This window comes from Salvelinus sp. IW2-2015, linkage group LG20, assembly GCF_002910315.2.
Source record: "Salvelinus sp. IW2-2015 linkage group LG20, ASM291031v2, whole genome shotgun sequence".
Taxonomy (NCBI): Eukaryota; Metazoa; Chordata; class Actinopteri; order Salmoniformes; family Salmonidae; genus Salvelinus; species Salvelinus sp. IW2-2015.
Window position 1 is genome coordinate 69,973,773 of NC_036860.1, and position 18,050 is coordinate 69,991,822.

The 18,050-nt window shown below is 43.1% G+C and overlaps 1 protein-coding gene across 1 annotated transcript in view; it reads left to right on the forward strand.

Annotated features, from left to right (window-relative positions):
- The first annotated feature begins 1,204 nt into the window (after window positions 1–1,204).
- Window positions 1,205–18,050, forward strand: part of LOC111981766 (cell division cycle protein 27 homolog) — a 20,068-nt gene continuing 3,222 nt past the window's right edge. The window contains exons 1-15 of the mRNA XM_024013194.2: window positions 1,205–1,461; window positions 2,792–2,867; window positions 3,374–3,521; window positions 3,796–3,921; window positions 4,794–4,891; window positions 5,155–5,324; window positions 7,122–7,339; window positions 8,419–8,530; window positions 8,771–8,889; window positions 9,147–9,246; window positions 9,771–9,975; window positions 10,285–10,457; window positions 12,346–12,498; window positions 12,723–12,931; window positions 17,919–18,036. Of these exons, the coding sequence (XP_023868962.2) occupies window positions 1,435–1,461; window positions 2,792–2,867; window positions 3,374–3,521; window positions 3,796–3,921; window positions 4,794–4,891; window positions 5,155–5,324; window positions 7,122–7,339; window positions 8,419–8,530; window positions 8,771–8,889; window positions 9,147–9,246; window positions 9,771–9,975; window positions 10,285–10,457; window positions 12,346–12,498; window positions 12,723–12,931; window positions 17,919–18,036 (2,052 nt within the window). The 5' untranslated portion in view covers window positions 1,205–1,434. The remainder of the gene's footprint in view (window positions 1,462–2,791; window positions 2,868–3,373; window positions 3,522–3,795; window positions 3,922–4,793; window positions 4,892–5,154; window positions 5,325–7,121; window positions 7,340–8,418; window positions 8,531–8,770; window positions 8,890–9,146; window positions 9,247–9,770; window positions 9,976–10,284; window positions 10,458–12,345; window positions 12,499–12,722; window positions 12,932–17,918; window positions 18,037–18,050) is intronic.

Genomic DNA, 18,050 nt, shown 5'->3' on the forward strand with positions numbered 1-18,050 from the left:
CACATATGTTTTATACAGTAGCCTATCCGTGCAGTATTTTACTTTGTGGGGGGTTAAAAGGCTACAACGGCAGAAAATATAATACGTAGTATCATAGACCAGAAGCCTTCCATTATCAATACCAGTGATAACAATGAAGGTTATTTTGTGAAGTGGTTCCTTGCGTCATACAACACAATTTTCAGTCACCTTTTTGGCCCATGGTATTATAGCACTTTTTTGAATTGAGCATTCAGACAAGTAAAAAATCTGTCCTACTTACAAGTGGCTAAAAAAGTTAATGTCAAGCCCTGTTATTAAGGCAAAAATGAACAGAGTGTGTTTGGTAACGTGAATGTCTAGCAACCCAAAGGTACAAGCATTTCGCTACACCCACATTAACATCTGCTAAACATGTTTATGTGACAAATAACATTTGATTTGAGGTTGTGTGATCGATTCTCATCATGGACAACGTTAGAATTTTAGCAACTTCGCAACTACTTAGCATGTTAGCTAACTCCTAACCTTAACTCTAACCCCAACCCCAGCCTAGCTATCGTTAGCAACAACAAATTGGAATGTGTAACATATCATACGTTTACAAAATTTGTGAAATATTGTAGGAATTGCATTTCGTAACATACGAAGTGGATGATGGACATCACAAATTAATACATACTGTAATGAAACAGTCAGGGAGCAGGTCTCGAACCCTCGACCTTCTAGCCCGAAGTCCGGCGCGCTATCGACTGTGCCGCAAAAGCATGCTCGTGCGGCAGAGTCGATTTCCGCGCTTATAAACCCAGGGTCGTTACACTACTCCCTCCTTTCAAAGAGCGCGTCCTCGCGCTAGCTTGCGACTCTACGTCTTACAGGAACGCGCTCACCGGCCAAGCACACGCACTGTCGTGGATGCGAGGTCCGATCACTTCTGACACCAGTGTAATGAAACAGTCAGGGAGCAGGTCTCGAACCCTCGACCTTCTAGCCCGAAGTCCGGCGCGCTATCGACTGTGCCGCAAAAGCATGCTCGTGCGGCAGAGTCGATTTCCGCGCTTATAAACCCAGGGTCGTTACAATACCATATGAAACGTAACATATCATACTAAATGTAGTGTCTCGGTTTTACTTACAGAATAATACGAAATTATCTGACACAAGGTTGCAATGGCACAGCTATAAAGATGAGTCCTATCTATCTCTATGGTTTATACACGAGTTTGTTTTTCAGCTAATGACTGTTTCGGTTATTTACGCTAGTCTTCGATTCTATTCGCATGCTGATACTTTCGCATCTGTTTCGGATATGTTCGGGAGCTTTCGGCATGGTCGGTAACGGTCGTTGTGTTCAAATCTTCAGAGCTACTTCTGGCCTGGATACTGAACTAAGAAAGGAACTGAAGAAAGAGGGAAACAAAAAACAGTGGACGAGAGAAGGAGCCTGACAACGGAATGACGGTGCTGCAGGAACCTGTTCAGGTAACGAAGCAGTTTGCTATACCAAGAAGAAAACTGTCACATGCAGGACAGGAGGGATGTATTGTGGCTTGCACTGTTCTCTCCCTACCAGAAAGATCCACTACTGCTACACCGAGGCCTGAAAACAAATGTTTGGCCTAGCCAGCTAGCATTCCCCAAAATAGTTGCTTCGTTGTCAAAATCGGTTCGTTGTCAAAAACTAGTACCTGTTATTCAATATATAACGTTAATACACAGGGGATACTCTTTCGAACTGCCACTGTCAGCCAGGTATCCGAAATTAGATGGCGGTAGGTGCCAGGTAACTTAACTGAAGTAGGTGCTCAGTCATTAGCCATATGTAGCTTAACTAGCTACGTTAACGTTAGTGAGTTAATGTTAGTTATGCAAGGTTTGTTTTGAATTATCTGGTTAATTTTAGCAAAACGAGTTAGCTACTGGCAAACTCTATTCGATGGTTAGACTAACATAACTTGCTAACGTTAGCTAATTACTAACTTAAACTATGACAGTAGAGTGAGTTGTTCCAGATAACGTGATCTAAATGAACTAAGTTGGTTAACTAAACATTACAGCTGATCAGATTGATGTTTAACATTATTCCAATGTCGTTCTTTCTCTGCAGCATAACATTGGCTAACGCTAAAGTCGTTAAGCTAAATTAGATACTAGTAAGTTAGCTAACATGTCGTCCAAGGTGTAACAGTTATGTCAGGTTGTATAGTAAATGGTCATTTGACAGCTGACTTGAAAATAATGAAAACCACTGGCTAGTTAGCTAACTACTCAGTGCTGGCTAGCTACATGGATAACTGCTGCCTGCATTGACATGGCGTTTGTTGAACATTTGATGCAGCTAACGTTAGCCACTTGCCAGCCACGGTAACCTTAAATAATCAGATCTGACCTAGCCAAGTAACGTTACCGCAACTAACATTAGTTAGTTACATTGCTAAGTTATCCTATGGCCACATATGTTGGTATTGATTTCGATCGATGAAATAACGTTAGCTAAGTGTTTGACACTTGCCACGAAAAACTGGATTTCGCTTTTTTTTTCGCTAGCATTGCCTGCCAGTCGAATGTAGCTAGCTAATGGTTGTTTGCTGTGTCAACATTTCATAGCCACCTAGCTAACAGCCAGCAATAGTATTGAATAGTCTGCTATAATAAGCTGCAAGCTTTGTATTCAAAGAATGTTATCAACGCATGTGCTTATTGACTGATTAGGCCACCACCAGACCAGACAATCACAGTAGGCTATGTAGAGATGCAGATAGGGGAAATGGGAGACATGGCATTATGTGTTTGTTTGTCTCCCTGTGTCTAGGCTGCTGTTTGGCATGCACTAAACCACTATGCCTACCGAGATGCCGTGTTCCTGGCTGAGAGACTCTATGCTGAAGGTAATGAAATCTATCGTCTTGAGAAGATCCTGTCCATGCTGCAGCACACCCGAGCACCTCCTGTTCCAGCTTACTGTGCTGACAACTGTACAGTTCCATCTGATTTCTTTAATCCATACAGATACTCCTAAAAGGTTTTGACATGATGGTGGCTTGTGAGGCCTGACTGACACATGCAAAACAGGTTTTAGAAGACATTGTCATTTCTTATAGAATAGCCTGTAGGCTGCTGTTGCTTTAATGTGGAACGCACAACACTGCAGTGGACTATTAAGCTATAGCGTAGACGTGAGTCGATCAAAATAACACATCAAGTATGAACCTTCGTCCCATGCCAAAAGGAATCTAATGCTGTCAGTGCAAGTCTGAAAATGTTAGAGCCAAATGAATAACATTTATATTTATAACTCCTAGTCATCTGGGAATGAGATTGTGTGTCAGGGTATCTGTATGTATGTTCATTTAAATTATGCATTATTTGGATGCATCTCTTATCCTCCTCACAGTGCATTCGGAGGAGGCCCTCTTTCTGTTAGCCACTTGCTACTATCGTTCGGGAAAGGCCTACAAGGCATACCGCCTTCTCAAGGGGCACAGCTGCACAACGCCACAATGCAAATACCTCCTCGCCAAGTGCTGTGTAGAACTGAGCAAGTAAGGATGTTATTTTGTTTGATGTTTTAGGCCTCATAGCTATGACATTGTGCATGCTTTGAATCCAGAGTGCCAACATATTATTTTCTTGGCCATGCTGCATACTGCAGCCAAATGGATTTAGGATCTTGCTTTTCTGTCATGCAAGAATTTAATACAATATTTCCTCAAACAAGGATTAAGGGGGGCCAGTCCGAGGACAAGAGTCCTGGATAGCTCCCCTCTTTGACCCCTGTATGCTCACATCAGTGGTCCGGTCCTCTTTTCTTCCTAGGCTTGCAGAGGGAGAGCAGATCCTGACAGGGGGGGTCCTGAACAAACAGAAGAGCCAGGAGGACATTGTCACAGAGTTTGGAGACTCTGCCTGTTTCACGTTATCCATGTTGGGGCAAATCTATTGGTAGGATAATCATGTTCATTACTTCATTGGTTAACAATCTAAAGCATGTTCTGGGAATGTTTTCAATTGAGAGCTGATTGCTTGTGTGCTAGGTATCACATAGCAATACCTAATGTTTTACTATGCAACTGAGTGATAGACATTGTAACCTAGTGCAGAGGGTTGGGCGTAGCAGTGCTTTGATGTTTGTTGAGATGGACACGTTTATTGTATCCCGAAAACTTTGTTTATTCAGCTTCCCACGGTGTTGCTAATGAATTGGAGAGGAGGCATGTCTGTTAATGATATTTGGATGTTACCTTGGTCAATTCAAATGGACTATTTGAATGCCTCAAGGGGCTGCAGCAGCCTCCTAAGCAGAGGATGTGTCCCTTTCTACAGAGATACCGTATTTAGAACATGATGTAAGCTCAGCCAGTGGGCTAGAATGTCAGAGCGTTTATCACTTAGTCATGAACATCATGTTACAATTTAGACATGCATGAATCACAATCAAAATGCTATTGTCTCAATTTCTAAAGTGTAACCATCTCAGAAATCAGACTCTAAACAACAACGTGGTATTCTGGTATTGCATTATTACTGTGTGATGTCAAGAAAACCAATGTAGAGGTTAAGCAAAAGTAATTGGTCTGGTGTCTAACACGTGTAACTGTAATAGAACCATAAATGCCCAGTGAGTGGTTGCTTGCTCTTATACATTAGATTTGAGGTACAGAAACAAGCTAATCCTGGCAAAGATATTAGCTGGAATGTTCTAAATTAGATTAACGTGACCAGGTGCAATGTGTTTTGTTGTGTGATTGCACGTGCGTGCCTGTCACCCACATGCATCAGTCAATATCGAGAATAATTTTCTTCTGTCTGTGCAGCAAAACGGATCGTCTGGCCAAAGGTTCGGAATGTTATCAGAAGAGCCTGAGTATGAATCCTTTCCTGTGGTCTCCCTTTGAGTCCCTCTGTCAGATCGGTGAGTCAGTCAATCAGCTAGGGTGGGTGGAGGGGTAGTTATATAATGCATGTGAAGATGATAGAATATGTATTTGCATGAACAATAGAGTTTGATTCACTTGTCATAGTAAGACAAAAACGGGAAATTTACACTGGTCCTAATCCCATGCATGATGGCAGAACCAAATCTAATTCCCTGACCAGTGCTCGGGCTCAAATCCACTCTCTATTCCCTCCCCCTGTTCTTAAGCTGATCATATTACCTTGTATCTTTGTTGTCAGGTGATCGTCCGGACCCGGAGCAGATCTTCAGACTGACGTCCCTGCAGTGCTTCAGCGGCGGGAGTGGAGCCCCTTCCCTGCTCCCCATCAGCCCCGCCCACACGCCTAGCCACAACATGCCCCACCGCCAGGTGGACACGGTGCTCATGGAGACGCCCCAGGACACCTTAGTACGTCCCTTCGACTCTCCCTCCCCCTGTCCATTTAAACCCAGTATTCCTGTCATCCATACTTTTCTACAGCCAGGTTTGGCTCTCTTTACAATGATGGCTTGCATTGCGTTGGTACCAAGATGAGGGTGTTTGGTCAGGGGTTGGGACTGTGGAAGAATGTGATCTGTGAACACTCGGGGTGTAATGGTTAACTTATTCTTATGGGGACCTGTCAAATTCGAACACCTACTCATTCAAGGGTTTTTCTTTTATTTGTACTATTTTCTACATTGTAGAATAATAGTGAAGACATCAAACCATGAAATAACACATTAAATCGTGTAGTAACCAAAAATTGTTCAACAAATCAAAATAGATTTGAGATTCTGGCACCCTTTGCCTTGATGACAGCATTGCACCCTATTGGCATTCTCTCAACCAGCTTCATGAGGTAGTCACCTGGTATGCATTTCAGTTGTCAGTAAATCCAGAAAATTATGAACTTTGAAAGTCTCTCAAGTGCATTTGCAAAAACGATCAAGCACTATGATGAAACTGACTCTCATGAGGACCACCACAGGAAAGGAAGACCCAGAGTTACCTCTGCTGCAGAGGATAAGTTCATTAGAGTTACCAGCCTCATAAATTGCAGCCCAAACAAATGCTTCACATTTTCAAGTAACTCATCTCAACATCAATCTTTCAGAGGAGACTGCGTGAATCAGGTCTTCGTGGTCGAATTGCTGCAAAGAAACCACTACTACAGGAAACCAATAATAAGAAGAGACTTGCTTGGGCCAAGAAACACGAGCAATGGACATTAGACTTTTGGTCTGATGAGTCCAAATTTGAGATTTTTTGTTCCAACTGCCATGTCTTTGTGAGATGCAGAGTAGGTGAATGGATGATCTCCGCTTGTGTGGTTCCCACCGTGAAGGATGGAAAAGGGGGTGTGGGGGTGCTTTGTTGATGACACTGTCAGTGATTTTAGAATTCAAGGCACACTTAACCAGCATTGCTACCACAGCATTCTGCAGCGATACGCTTAGTGGGACTATCATTTGTTTTCAACAGGACAATGACTCAAAACACACCCTCAGGCTGTGTTAGGGCAATTTGACCAAGAAGGAGAGTTATGGAGTGCTGCGTAGGATGACCTCGCCCCCCACAATCACCCGACCTCAACCCAATTGGGATGAGTTGGACCGCACAGTGAAGGAAAAGCAGCCAACAAGTGCTTAGCATATGTGGGAACTCCTTCAAGACTGTTGGAAAAGCATTCCAGGTGAAGCTGGTTGAAAGAATGTCAAGAGTGTACAAAGCTGTCAACAAGGCAAAGGGTGACTAGTTTGAAGAACCTAAAATATATTTTGATTTGTTGAACACGTTTTTGGTTACTACATGATTCAATATGTGTTATTTCATAGTTTTGATGTCTTTACTATTATTCTACCATGTCTCCTGATGTTTAAGCATTGTTGTGGATCTCCAATTCTTATTTGTATTGTGTGTGTGTTTCTCTCCAATTTCGATCTTGTCTCGTCGATGCATCTCCCCTACGGGCTCGGGTGGCGAAGGTCGAGTCATGTGTCTTCCGCCCGCTTCACCTGGAAGCCAGCCACACCAATGTGTCGGAGGAAACACCGCTCACCTGATGACTGAGGTCAGCCTGCAGGCGCCCGGCCTGCCACAAGGAATCGCTAGAGCGTGATGAGCCAATTAATAGCCCCCCCCCCCCCCCCTAATAACCTGTCTAACCAAATGTGCACAGAAGAACTGACACCTCTTGTCTCGTTCCCTTTCCCTCCCCTGTAGGAGTTAAACAGACTGAACCTAGAGTCTTCCAACTCCAAGTACTCGTCTCTGAACACAGACTCCACCATGTCCTACATCGACTCGTCGTCATCTCCCCCGGACACCGTAGGGTCTCTGGGGACAGGCGGCTCCCTGCTATCCAAACAAGTGCAGAACAAACCCAAGAGTGGGCGCAGTCTACTGGGAGGACCGGCAGCACTCAGCCCCCTCACACCTAGGTACTGGTGGTCTCACCCCGTACACTCACATATGAGATGTTTTTTTCTCAGAGGCTCTATTACTTGTGTTGGGGCTGTTTCTATCATAAGTGGATAGATGACGCGTGCCTGTGTCAATCTGTTCATACGTGTCGTGTGGCACAGTATTTTGAGTGTGGCGTGTATTCCCTTTGTGTTGAGGCACTCCCACATGTTTCCTTCTTCGACTACGTTTACAGTGTCATTATGTAGGGTGTCCACCCACTCTGCCCAGAGTGGGGGGAAAAAGGCGGTTTGATGATGATAATTTCACTTATGATATAAAATAAGTTTTTACCAAGACAAATATGATTATTAATGTTAAGAATCTTTCAGTGGGGTCTTTCAGTTTGCCCTCATTCTCACAGTATCCAGCCTAGCTGACGCAATGCTATTTTCTTGTATTTTGACCACTTCTTCTCTGGCCTCCATTGATTTTGTCACCCTTATTCTGGCCAACCTACAATGGTGAAACTCCAATAACTTTTTGGAATGAATTATGATCGAGACATGCGTTTTGGAGCGTTGGTTTTCTTAGAGGAGTATATGCCCAATTAATGTTATTTTACCCATTGGTCAAAAGATGCGTTTTTAATTGGACACCCTACATTATAGAGGCATATGCACTGGCACTCTCCTCAGAACATTATTCTGTTGTCAGCGATCACTCCGCTAGTAATTTGTCCATGGCTTTGAAAATTGTAGTCAAGTAACATTATCTTGGCTATAATTTGATATTGTGCACCTGGCTGCAGTACATACTGGTCTCATTCATTCATCCTCCAGCTCCATTGTCCACTGGTCTGTAATTAGGGAGACTGTAATGATAACTGGCTTCAGAGGACTTCTTGATTACTGCTTTCCAGCCTTTTGTCCTCTACGACGGCTTTGTTCTGTGTGGTCTTTTCTACCTGCGTTACAGGCTTCTCTGGTACTGTAACTGGATGTAAACTGGATGTAAAGTCCATGGGGACTTCTGGATGATCGGCTAAATCATACAGAGCTGAATAAGTCAACAATGTATATTTTTATACTGAAAAACCATTTGATCTTATTCCCAGTTTTGGAATCTTGCCCCTGGAGCCCAGCCCAGGGGAACCCTTGTATCTTCAGAACTACTCTCACAGTGGCTCGGGGATGGAGCCGCCCCCTCCCGGAGTCCCACCAAAGAAGGTACGCACGCGTCATCGCTATAATGAAGACGACACGCCATCTGTTATGTGGCTCTCCTATCTGGGGTGTTGATCGAAGAGCAACATACTGTGTGTAAAAATGGATCTATGCAATCTGAATAGAAAACATTTCAACTTCAGAGGAGATTCCTTTTTAATTTCAGTGATGGATTGAACAATGAAGAAGGTCAGATGTTTTGTTTGACATTTTTTAACAGCTTGTTCCCACTTCTCTCTTCAGTCTGTAGCGAGAATCAGTCAGGTGGGGACGAAGTCAGTGTTTGCACAGAGTGGTAACAGCAGGGAGGTCATCCCTATCCCCTTCAACCAAACTCAGACCACTGCCCCCCCACAGACCAGGTATGTGCTCATATGGACCCATGATTACATTATGGAAATGCAGAGATGTTGCCAAAAAAGACATTTTCAGTGACAATTCATGCAAGGTGAAATTGTGTAAATGTTATGAAATTGTGATCCATACTTGTTTTGAGTTAAGTGTTGTGCTTTAAACTTGAAATGTCACTCATGGCGTTAGTGTTCTCTGTGCTTATGGTTGTCTGAGTATGAAGACCTGATGACCATTGTTCTGCTCTGTTTTTCTGTGCCTACTGTAGTACTACGCCTCAAGTGCTGAGCCCCACCATCGCTGCTCCCCCCAACGTGCAGCCCAGACGGAGCTCCAGACTATTCACCAGTGCCAGCTCTACTGCCAAGGTAACGTAGCAGAGACTCCTTTGGGAATTTGCCATTAAAAAATGTTTTCTTCTAAATGCATCACGATGATCTGACAAGTGACACTTTCCAATATCTTGAAAACTTAACTGCTGATATTCAAAACATTACGGGACTATTATGGTATTCTCAACAGTGGACTAATGAAACAAATACCAAAATATAGTTTGAGTGGATTTTTACTTGAAACAAATAACCAAATACTGGGATTGAGATGGACAGTAGGATTTGTGGTGCATCTTTTGAACCAGGAGAACAAAAACATCAGTTCGCTCTCAAGTCTAGCATTTAAGTAGTATGTATTATTTAGTTCTATGTAGAATAGAGTTTGACACAAAACAGACTGGCACTGGGCTGTGCTGCTGAGATTCTTGGCAAATACATTATTTTTCCTAGTACTCTGTCAGAACCAAATATCAAAAGCGAGGGGGGGGGGGGCACAGACATGTATCTGACCTTAGCAGAGGTCTTTGAGATGCTAAACACAAACAAACATTACTCAACAGGAGAATAGCAAGAAGCTGAAAATGAAGTTCCCCACCAAAATCCCCAACCGGAAGACCAAGTCAAAAACGGGCAAGGGAGGCATCACCCCATCCAACCTGAACGAGAGCATTGAGATCCTCAAGCTGGACTCGTCCATGACAGAGGGGAAAGTCAGTATGGGCTCTCCTCAGTTCCAGGTCTTCAGTCTGCAGAAGGCTGCTGCAGGTGAGTTGGGACACTGTTAGAATGAATTCTCAGACATTGACGTTCAATTCAATGAGTCTTCTTTACCTGACCATATCAAGATGTTGAGCTGAGACGTCGGGATACACTACCATTAAACAAATGATGTCGAAGTAATGCAGTAGTTTTCTGACTTTTTTTGAGTTGCTGTTATAATTGTAATACATTTCTATAGTCTTAGCCACCTTGTCATACTTTAGCTATGACTAACACAAACACAAGGGAACAATGTCCTTACAAAGATGCCTTCGCAAGTCTATCTCCAACCCCTCTTTCCCCTCTGTGTTCCAGATGGCCTGATGTTGCTGATGCGAGACATCGGCCGGGGGTACCTGGCCCTCTGCTCTTACAACTGTAAAGAGGCCATCAGCATCCTGAGCCAGCTGCCCTCCCATCACTACAACACAGGGTGGGTCCTGGGACAGATCGGCAGGGCCCACTTTGAGCTGGCCGAATACATGCAGGTAAGGGAGGACCTTCTTTTGCTAGGTTCACCTTTTCAAATCACCTTTTATTTGTCACATGCGCCAAATACAAAAGGTGTAGACCTTACAGTGAAATGCTTTGAGAAAAAAAAGTGTTCAGTAAAATATATATATAAAAAATTAAACAGCAGCAGTAAAATAACAATAGCGTGGCCATATACAGCGGGTACCGGTACAGAGTCATGTGCGGGGCACCGGTTAGTCGAGGTAATATGTACATGTAGGTAGAGTTAGTGACTATGCATAGATAATAACAGAGAGCAGCAGCGTAAAAGAGGGGTCTGGGTAGCCCTTTGATTAACTGTTCAGGAGTCTTATGGCTTGGGGGTAGAAGCTGTCAAGAAGCCTTTCTTAGTCCTACATTGACGCTTTGCCTGTTTTATGGTTCGTCGTAGGGCATAGCGGGATCTTTTATAAGCTTCCGGGTTAGAGTCCCGCTTCTTGAAAGCGGAAGCTCTACCCGTTAGCTCAGTGTGGATGTTTCCCTTTAATCCATGGCTTCTTGGTGGGGTACAGTTACTGTGGGGACGACGTCATCGATGCACTTATTGACTGATGTGGTGTACTCTTCAATGCCATCGGAAGAATCTCAGAACATATTCCAGTCTATGCTAGCAAAGCAGTTCTGTAGCTTAGCATCTGCTTCATCTGACCACTTATTGCCTGAGTCACTGGTGCTTCCTGCTTTAGTTTTTGCTTCTAAGCAGGAATCAGGAGGATAGAATTATGGTCAGATTTGCCAAGTGGAGGGCAAGGGAGAGCTTTGTACGTGTCTCTGTGTGTGGAGTAAAGGTGGTGTAGAGTTATTAAAAAATAAAATCCCCTCTGGTTGCGCATTTAACATGCTGGTAGAAATTAGGTAAGATTTAAGTTTCCCTGCATTGAAGTCCCCGGCCACTAGGAGCGCCGTCTCTGGATTAACATTTTCCTGTTTGCTTATGGCAGTGTACAGCTCATTGAGTGCGGTTTTAGTGCCAGCATTGTTTTGTGGTGGTATATAGACAGCTACAAAAAATACAGAAACTCTTGGTAAATAGTGTGGTCTACAGCTTATCATGAGATGCTCTTCCTCAGGCGAGCAAAACCTTGAGACTTCCTTAGATTTCGTGCACCAACTGTTGTTTACAAATATACATAGACCGCCACCCCTTGTCTTACCAGAGGCCGCTGTTCTATCCTGCCGAAAAGCGTAAAACCCCCCTGCTGTATGTTATTTATGTCGTTGTTCAGCCACTACTCGGTGAAACATAAGATATTAGTTTTTAATGTCCCGTTGGTAGGATATACGTGATTTGTAGTTCGTCTATTTTATTATCGATTGATTGTACGTTGGCTAATAGGACTGATGGTAAAGATAGATTACCCTCTCGGCGACGGATCCTTACAAGGCACCCGGACCTTCGTCCTTGATACCTCCGTCTCTTTCTCCTGCAAATGACTGGGACGAGGGCCTTGTCGGGCGTCTGAAGTAAATCCTTCCTGTCCGACTCGTTGAAGAAAAAATATTCCTCCAGTGCGGGGTGAGTAATCGCTGTCCTGATATCTAGAAAGCTCTTTTCGGTTATAAGACACGGTGGCAAAAACATTATGTACAAAATAAGTTACAAATGACGCAAAAACAACATGCACAATTGGTTACGGGATCGTAAAACGGCAGCCATCTCCTTCAGCGCCATTCTTATTATACCTGAAACGGATTGTGGGCATCTGAAGCTAGATGTACTCCTGTCCTTACTACAATTTCACAGGGTTAGGATTGTCAATTGAATGCAACGAGTGGTCGATGGCTGTGTATGGTGGCTTTTGCTACTTCTCAATGGCTCGATTAGAAACTTCTCACTCTTTGCCTCCTTTCCCCTTCCTGCAGGCGGAGAGGATCTTCTCTGAGGTGCGGCGTATCGAGAGCTACCGGGTGGAGGGCATGGAGATTTACTCCACCACCCTGTGGCACTTGCAGAAGGACGTGGCCCTGTCGGCCCTGTCCAAAGACCTCACCGACATGGACAAGAATTCACCAGAGGTACGTAGTTAAGTAACACACTGGGACAAACAGTTGCATGTACCGTATCCACATGTCTAGTCCTGGACTAAAAAGTACGTTCAATTGAGACTTTTCCATTGGGAAATGCTTACAAGTGATTCTATTTTTGTTTCTTTTGCTCCTATTTCTATCATTACTCATACCCTTTTCTCTCCTTATATTCCCTCGCTCCTCCCCAACACACACTCTCTTTGTCCCCTTAGGCATGGTGCGTGGCTGGTAACTGTTTCAGTCTGCAGCGGGAGCATGACATAGCCATTAAGTTCTTCCAGCGTGCCATCCAGGTGAACCCGGGCTTTGCCTACGCCTACACGCTGCTAGGCCATGAGTTTGTCCTCACAGAGGAGCTGGAGAAGGCTCTGGCCTGCTTCCGTAACGCCATCAGAGTCAACACACGCCACTACAATGCCTGGTGAGTTAGTGGACAACTTTGGAGTGATAGTGGATGTGACAAAATCTGAATTCCAATCGTAATAGATGAAACTGCTCTTATGTTTATTATATTACCATACTATGTTATTTTATTACCTCCATGTCGTAGTAGTCCGGTCTCGAGACCACATATTGAGTTCTTGTGTCGGATACATTTGTACTCTGTCTTGTCTCGGACAGTGAGGACCCGTAATTTCTTCGAATGCCAACAGAGTAAAACACTCATAATTATCAGCTTCCATTCAGTCAGCGCATAAAACCGCTTCGCCAGGCCAGCATTAAAGTCTTAACAGCCTTTATATCTATTATAGACATGTTTGAGCAGTGGCGAACCTATAGGCCTTCAGTGTGTGACAGGTTCGGGATTCTGGAAGGACAGCAACTGTAATACTATAGCACTTTTTGTACACACAAAGGGCCAGTGGTGTAGTGGAGGGTATAGGCAGGTATGAACCCTATACCCAGTTGTTTTTCAGTGGGCATTGCTTATACTCGCTACTTAATCCCTACTGATGCGTATCAAAGTAGTGTAGTGGCGATTATAAGACTGATCAATTATATACTACAATAGAGAAATCATGCAAAAAGTAGCCTACACAATTGCAAAGCACGTGAAATATATTCACATGCGTGCCGCACACGCCGCGTTTGAGAGGAATATCATCTGCAGGCAGCAAGAGTGTGAAGCTGTCAACTGGTTTTGGCATGGAGTAGCTCACAGAAGAATGGCATTGGTAGCCGGTAGGGTAGGACAGACGTTTCAACATATCTACTAGTAAATGCTAACTAAGGCAACAATGGGTATGCAAACCATGCTAACTAAGGCAACAATGGGTATGCGTACCAGGTATTGAAAAGGTTTAGTCTGAAGTGTTGGCTATTTGTGATGCGCAATTGTTTGCATCGGGGGCGTAGACATGGATGAGCCTGTGTTGTCAGAGGCCCACCCACTGGGGAACCAGGCCCTGACAGGCCCACCCAATCAGATTGATGTGGTTTAAGCATTGTTGTGTACTTAGACATCATATTTTTGTTTGTTTTTTCAACAAAAAAAGTGATTTTTGAGAGAGAATCTGAAATCTATAGGAAAACATGATTTTTCACACAGGGAGCCTTTCCTTCACTGGGCGGGCCATTTGGGAACGTTTTGGCAAAATTAGAGTATACTGACTTCTCCAGGCACCACTACAACACTGCATAGGGCCGATGGAAAGACAGCAGTCACACAACATGATGTTAAAGGATAAGCAGTCCATAAACTCGGACATAATAAGCCAGTAGGTCCCAATCATAAGAATACAAAAACACAACCATTAAGCATTTCTCAATCAAAATTTACTACAACTACTTCCCATTGCAAAAAAACATTTCACGTTTAGCACACAAAGTAACCAACCGGTAACCTAAAGTTTTTAAAGGGGACTGACAGCGTTTTAACTACTTTGCAGATATGAAACAATCATAATATCAGTAAAAAATATCAAATTCCCAGTTTATGCTACAAAACCAACTGTATAAGAGGTTTTAAACAATTTGTTATAGTTTACGTCATGGAATGTTAAATCAAATAAGGCATTGTTGGCAGAATAGTTGGATACAGTTCAATGCATGATTCAAATAATTCACCAATGCATTTCTTGGTAATCCCGAAAATATTTATCAGGCTGTAAATCACAGCTGGCCTGGTACATTGTTTGCTGCCTCCATTTGGGATGCATTGTTTCAATGACTCAATATAAAAACGGATGAATGTAACTAAGGTTGGGAATGTCAATATAATCAAACCAGCAAGGATCACAAGTCAGTCATAACGTGGCTAATAGGCTAGCGTATCTATTTATGTAGCAAGCTAAAAACATGGAGCCGAACACTAGCTAGCTAGCTAGCTAGCTAGCAGGATGTCATGCCATCAGAGGAGTGAGTGACAATTTTTTCCCCTCATATCGTTTTTTAGTGGCTATACAAAGCTAGAGATGCAGGTGTCATTTGGTTAGCTAGCAAGAACTTGAACGACTTAGCATAGTTAGCATATCTCTTGCATTCGCAAATTCACCCTGGCTTTCTACTCCGATTTCAGAGCACTCTCGTCTGAGTGTGCCAGAGCGCGGAACTGAATTTACGAACGCACAACACCTGCTGAATATGAACGGTGTCAGTAAACGTAGGCAACAAAAAAAAGGTAATAGTCAAGAACACTCTAGATAACATGTAACCAGCTCTGCTACGTCGAGTAAAATGGTCAGTGAGGTGTGCTTAGGTGCTTGGTTGGTACAAGCATGCATTGGCAGGCAAGCTGCAGAAGGACGAGGGCACAATTCCCCATTGTTTAGCTGAAAAAGTTGGAGAGTGTTTATCTAATGTTCCTTCGTTAGATTTTATCTTGCTCTGGCTAGCAGTAGTTGTTCTTGTGTTGATGTGCATAACTGAGGTAGAGAGAGCCTACCTTTTCATGGTTGTTTGATCAATAGAAATGTAAAGTTCCCAAATGCCACGTTATGACCGTGATGTTTTACATATTTGTAGAAATCCATTCAGGTGTATTTTGTGGCGTTTGGCGAATGTGTTCTAATGATCTAAAATTGCTCTGTTACAACTGCCTGTAAACACAGTCCAGTTCAAAGTGAAGGATTGCAGGCCCATGTGGCAAATGGCTTGTTTGTATAAAGGTCTACTGTAGTTCTGATTGGCTATAGCGCACCGGTCTGTCTAAATGCACTGCCGCTTTCCCACTTTATATTGCTATATAATTTTCACAAATGCCTTAGTATGCATAATTCCCAAACATTCTAATAATTTATTGTCAGAATTTTTTTTTTTTTGTGTCATTCTTCCTGGTGTGTATATGAACAGATGTTTTTAAGATTTCATGTTACTAAAATGCTGTCAGTTACACTTTAAATGCAACACTGTTTCACACATTCTCCTTCCATGGCCTCCAACTGCTCTTAAATGCAAGTAAAACTAAATGCATGCTCGTCAACCGATCGCTGCCCGCACCTGCCCGCCCGTCCAGCATCGCTACTCTGGACGGTTCTGACTTAGAATATGTGGACAACTACAAATGCCTAGGTGTCTGGTTAGACTGTAAACTCTCCTTCCAGACTCACATTAAGCATCTCCAATCCAAAATTAAATCTAGAATCGGCTTCCTATTTCGCAACAAAGCATCATTACCCTCGTAAAACTGACTATCCTGCCGATCCTTGACTTTGGCGATGTCATTTACAAAATAGCCTCCAACACTACTCAGCAAATTGGATGCAGTCTATCACAGTGCCATCAGTTTTGTCACCAAAGCCCCATATACTACCCACCACTGCGACCTGTATGCTCTCGTTGGTTGGCCCTCGCTTCATATTTGTATTCAAACCCACTGGCTCCAGGTCATCTATAAATCTTTGCTAGGTAAAGCCCCGCCTTATCTCAGCTCACTGGTCACCATAGCAGCATCCACCCGTAGCACGTGCTCCTGCAGGTATATTTCACTGGTCACCCCCAATGCCAATTCCTCTTTGGCTGCCTTTCCTTCCAGTTCTCTGCTGCCAATGACTGGAATGAATTGCAAAAATCACTGAAGCTGGAGACTCCAGCTATCTCCTTCACTAACTTTAAGCACCAGCTGTCAGAGCAGCTCACAGATCACTGCACCCATTTGTAAATAGCCCATCCAAATACCTCATCCCCATACTGTTACTTATTTAATTTTTTTGCTCCTTTGCACCCCAGTATCTCTACTTGCACATTTATCTTCTGCACATATATCACTCCAGTGTTTAATTGCTAAATTGTAATTATTTTGCCACTATGGCCTATTTATTTCCTTACCTCCATTGCACACACTGTACATAGACTTTTTTATATTGTGTTATTGACTGTATGTTTGTTTATTCCATGTGTAACTCTTGTTTGTGTTGCACTGCTTTGCTTTAACTTGGCCAGGTCGCAGTTGTAAATGAGAACTTGTTCTCAACTACCCTACCTTGTTAAATAAATAAATAAAAAACAAGTTATTTTCAAAGAGTTGGCTAACAGCAAGTGCGCTGCAATAAACAGTTCCACTCACCAGAGGATGATTATTTGAAACAACTTGTTGAAAGTTATTCTTGAAAAGGGAGAAGCTAACAAATTAGCAACAACATCCTCTTATATAACACCTGCTGCAGCCGCTGCAAACTAGACGACAACAAAAGCTAGCTAGCTAGACCATGGGAAATCTACTGCTCGCTATTGCGCAGTGACCTGTTGGCCTTAAATGGCAGTTTCTATACGTTTTTGTCACTCCAAATTTTGCCCTATTACAGTTGAATGGCAGATGCATTTATCTAGCTTCTGATGGCCTAGCCAATGGCTGACTTAGTTAGCTAGATTTATCTCCCCAAAGACCGGCAAAGAAAAATCCTGGTTGGATCTTATGTTCTTTGCAGCGTTAACCCTTTTTTTTACAACACAAACTGAAGCAATTTTAAATCAGAACACCATTGAAAATATTATAATTATTATTTTATTAATCCTTAGCCTTCTCTGAAGGTGTAGAAGGCCTGTTGTTCCCCACTGTGTTTGGGTTAGTAATCATTTGTAGTGGCTCTTTTTTTCCTCAGCATGCATTTTTTCACTATTCTGAATGTCTAAAGAATCCATATGTTCTGAAATATGAACCCTGAGATACTGGACATATTGACCTCTTATGGTGGTGATTTGACAATTACAATCATGGTCTTGAATTAGACTCACATTTTTCTGGTCTTGACTCTGTCTCGGACCCCCTCCGGTCTTGACTCGATCCGGTCTTGGTCTTGGATTGGTCTCGCTTTAGGTATTCCCGAACACAACACTGTATTACCTTAATCTAAAGTCTCTAAGGAATTAAAGCTAAAACGTCATATTTTGATGATATTGAATAATTTATGATTATGGGAGACACTTACCTCACCTTTTATCTCGTTTTCTCTCCGTCCCTCCATCTCCAGGTATGGCTTGGGGATGATCTACTATAAGCAGGAGAAATTCAACCTGGCAGAGATTCACTTCAAGAAGGCACTTAGCATCAACCCTCAGAGCTCTGTGCTCCTCTGCCACATCGGAGTGGTGAGTGGCCCGCT